This window comes from Dendroctonus ponderosae, unplaced genomic scaffold (genome assembly GCF_020466585.1).
Source record: "Dendroctonus ponderosae isolate FM_Combo_2020 unplaced genomic scaffold, Dpon_F_20191213v2 Dpon_F_20191213_1, whole genome shotgun sequence".
Taxonomy (NCBI): domain Eukaryota; kingdom Metazoa; phylum Arthropoda; class Insecta; order Coleoptera; family Curculionidae; genus Dendroctonus; species Dendroctonus ponderosae.
In genome coordinates, this window is record NW_026017110.1 from 1082600 (window position 1) to 1087156 (window position 4557).

Consider the following 4557-nt stretch of genomic DNA (forward strand, 5'->3'; position numbering starts at 1 on the left):
CCCCCCCTGACTTTAAAGCTGGATCCGCTCCTTATTTTATTATAATTATTAAATTTATAAAATGATTAGGATTTAAACTTAAAAGAATGCCTACCTGACGTTTTGCACGCCCGAGCGGCTCGCATCTTCAGCGTTGTTTGGCCTCAAAGCAAACAGTTCATTGCCGGTGATAAAAAGTCTTGAAAAACACTCCAAAAAGCCTTCGAATATCCAAACACTCACTTTAAAGTCAACATTTTCAGCCTTGATTGATAGAAGGCGAATGTCTGTCACGGCCTGACAGCCCGCAAAAATCCCGACTGGGAAAATTGCGTTTTTTCGGCTAAAATCGCAATATCTGCACCAAAAAACATCACTAAACTGAGTAGGAGAACGTAATCTTGCAAAAAATCAACAACTTTCCACTGAAAAACTGATTAAAACCTGATTTTTCCGAAATTGTTCACGGAGCAGTGGCACACAGTGACGCAATCAATGACAGCTTTTGACTAGATTGTTGACGTTTGTCTAACCAAAAATTAGCAAATAATTTTGACTTTCAGTCGCTGATAACAGGAGATCACTCATCAGTGCGGTATGTGACTTACCAAAACGACGAAGAAGACGAATAATGCCGTAGCTGAGAACCATGAGGAACTTGGAGCCTATCGATGTAAACATTGTACAGAAATATATGTGTATGTATAAACCCCGTAGTGTTTTCCTAATTCCATATATTTTTGGCAAAGACAGTGAGGAATTTTAGGAATACTACGGGACAAAATGTACAAAAAAAATGCTAAAGCGCGCTGTATAGGAAAACCGAAAAAAAATCAGGCATGGAACTGGGACGCAAAAGTTAATTTATCTTAAGTTAAAAAAATGGTATTTATTATATGTCTGGCTATCTATATCTACGCGAATAGAACAAGCTCTCTTGGTATTTACTTATGGATGGAAGTACCCAGTAAACTTTCAGAAATTAACTTGTTCAGGGCCCTCGTTTGAAATCCTAGTGAATGGCTGCACTGGATTTGAGCCCGAATATAAGGGACGAGGCAATAAGAGTCCCTAGTGCTCATTTGGCTATTGAATTTACAGAAAAAATGAACCTGTACCATGTGCTTCCATCTACTTATACACCCAAATGATTGTCATATAAGGTATATTTGATGTCTATTTACCCACTAGTGTATTCTAGCAACTAAAGTTGACAAAAATCATTCAATGAGAATTGCTGGGCCAATCAAAAACGCCATTTACGTGGGACTGTGTCAAAGTGCTGCGCAGAGGCTTCTTGTGCGTCTTTAAAAGTTAAAATTCTGATAGATGGACTGTTTGAAAGGTTTTAAATTTTAAAGACCAGTCTCGACTACCAGGGATGATTGGATAAGGGACCTAATAACTATATGAAAAAATTTGTTCGATTATTAATGGATGTATTTCTGCTATCAATTTTCGCGTAAGTCCAGCGGGTACAATGTTTTTACTTCAACGGGAGAACACCGTATCTCCTTGGAAGGTTATTGTGAATAGACAATAATCCACAAAAGAAATCCTGACCAACTCAGTTAGTTTTACGTTGATCATATTTTAAGCTGGTGAGGGTCCGAAATACAGGGCAATATCGTAAAGAAAATAACTAAGCGATTTTTGCTGCTTTAAATCATATAGATAGCATAATGTGTAGGTACATGATAGATGATTTCGTGGGGGACTAGAGTTTGTGTTCGTCCCCCACTTAGGCAAATCTATATTGCATGTTAGATGTTAAAAATCAAATTAGTCTATCTAAACTAGCTAATATCTAGCCAATTAAACTAGCATACAACCAAGGTATATCTAAATGTTTTGCTGTAAGGATCTGTTTGTGGTGAACTATAATAAACTGATACAAAACTCCAAGGAATTCGTTTTAATAATGACAAGACGGCCATTTCTCACGCTTTAGGAGCACTTCATCCTAGTGAACGTCTGTGAACATCGAAACTAAGCTAGAAATTTTTCAATTTGGCAAAAAACTCATCCTTAACGTAGTTTTTGAGGTAAACGGATTATTTTCCCACAAGAGCGATTACTCAAGACCACTAATTATAACGTTAGAAATCACTAAATTGCTTTTTTCTCGGTCACCCAAGTCGGTTAATTAACGGAAAGTCGAAACAAATCGGCAATTAAGACACACACTTCGCACAAGTGGTCGATCGGGCGCACTTTCAGCCCGCAGTCAGTTTTGTAACAATTAAATAAATATTTCTATGAAAATGCTGCTAATATGCCGACAATTGCATAGATGATATAACCAATATTGCACCCACTTACATCACTCAGTAGGAACACGAGTTTTCAAGTCCAATGACCACATGTGGCGTGTAAAAACAGCAGGAACAACATTGCCAATTTACTATCTATAGGCATTTTGTCTGCCGCTGAACATTGTTTTATGGTAGAAAGCTTCTGGCCATTATATAAAGAGATATTTCAGGCACATAAGTTCTATAATGGGCACCAATGGCCCGTTTCTTTTTTCTTCATCAACGGAATAAAAACGAGAATTTCAACCGAAAATTGTGTGAGATGAAACAAGCGCCTAGAAAGTTGATATTGGTTCTCTTTCCAACACACGCATTCAGAGACCTACTTTGTTCCACTTATATGCAGGGTGAATGGACTGGACACGATCGAAAATAAAATATAAATTTCAAGACAACGAAAACTAAAATGTTCTAGTTTTCTGTCTAGAGGGTGATTCAAAATTGGCGTCATTCCTTTTAAGGGGCAATAGGGGCTCACTTAGAAGGTACTAGAAAAATATTGAAATTTTTTTTCCGATAATTTCCAGAAGATATTAACAGCTGAAAATCGAATTGCAACTTCGTTATTAAGCATTATTTGGAAAGAGTTCCATGTTTAATTGGTATCTTCTGTTTCCATTTACTTTTTGTTTAACATGTCACACTAAGCAACACATGAAAATAATTGCCTTCTTACACTATTCCAACAAAAGTGGAATACCAACAACGTAGTTCGACTTTTTAGTAGGTAGTACTATGTGAATTAGTTTCATTATATCAGGCGTATAAAATACTAGGATTTGTAATCAGAAATTTTAAATATTTTAACAATAATAGAACATTTTTTTATTACATTTTTAGTATTTAATGTCATAAGCACTCTTACTTGTTATTGCCACTTGGGTGCTGTTTATTATAAATTTTACCGATAAATAAATCTATGGAATGGATTTACTAATTTGAAAACTATCCATATAAATGTATCGATGTGTGTAAGGATATTCAATATACTGTCAAATATACAATAAACCAAACTTTTTAGGAGATTTATTTAATGGTTTAAGTTGCTTACTTAAATACTACGATCAGTTGATCAGAATAAATAATTTGTAAATTGGTATAAATTAAAAAATACTCATAATTATCACTGTCTTTCTTTGTGCTAATATAAAGGCAATGCTATTATTTTTGTTCCAACAGATTCAAACAATCCCTCTTAAAAAATTAAAAATGACTAGCCAAGAGCGTATAAAATTTACCTATGAATTTCTGTACGATACTATTTGTTTGTCATTTTTATCTAGAGCTTATATAAGGTTCGAAATGCACGAGAGAATAAAAAAAAAATTATTGGCGGACTACGTAATGTTCATTAGGCAGATTACCTTGAAAAACATTGTTTTTTTTTTGTTTTTTCTAATATGGTTTTTTTGCGAATATCAGTTTTTAATAACAATTAATTTTTTTACTATTTTTTCTATACTCCTAGAAGACTGCGAGACAACAACTCCAGAAGCATGACGCCAACTTTGAATCACCCTGTATATTTCAAGAGTTTTATAAGAAAAACGGCTGCACTTTCGCATGCCTTTGCCAATATTTACAGCCGGTTTATGTGCGATAAATCGCATTTTTTATGTTTCCCAAGCAGTATTTTCGCATAGGTTTGCGTGGGATTACTTCAAACCCAACTTCTACGCCACTGGGAAATTTTCCAATTTGAAAAAACATTTTTAGACCGCATTGTTCTCTGCATCAAACGCTTCTCTCTTTCGAAAGCGGGGAAAAAAATTGTAATACTAAACAGTAAAACATGAACAGATAAAAATAAATTTGCCGCTTACCCAGTTAGGCATGATTCTGAGTCCAAAGCTTTCCAAATGATTTCGCAAAAACCAAATTCGTAAACATCAAACTGATTGTGGCAAGTAGCGTAAAATAATAAATAATGATCGTGCTCATATTTTCATCCTAAAATGAAAATTGTGATCAAAGCGACTGAAGTTAGTATTGGAATTTTTTGGGATAAAAATAATTGCTTTTTAAAAAGTGTATTTTTTGTGCATTTTGAATCGACTTTTCTTTCAATCGCATAGAAGGTAGGGAATATCTCAACCCCAAACTCTTTGAAGCAGGAAAATTATTAACACTCCTAAACTAGCTACCCAGATAGCACAAAATATTACATACAAATTTAGGAAATATTTATATGTTTGCTAAATATTTCAGATCAAAAGCAAGTATTTCTTAAATATTATTTTTAAAATATTTGTTTCTAATATTT

The 4557-nt window shown here is 34.3% G+C and overlaps 1 protein-coding gene across 1 annotated transcript in view; it reads left to right on the forward strand.

Annotated features, from left to right (window-relative positions):
- Positions 1–1884, forward strand: part of LOC109538161 (synaptic vesicular amine transporter) — a gene marked incomplete in the record, with an annotated part of 105348 nt that extends 103464 nt beyond the window's left edge. Inside the window, 1 exon segment of the mRNA XM_048668004.1 lies at positions 543–1884. Within this exon segment, the coding sequence (XP_048523961.1) occupies positions 543–611 (69 nt within the window).
- Positions 1885–4557: the final 2673 nt, after the last annotated feature.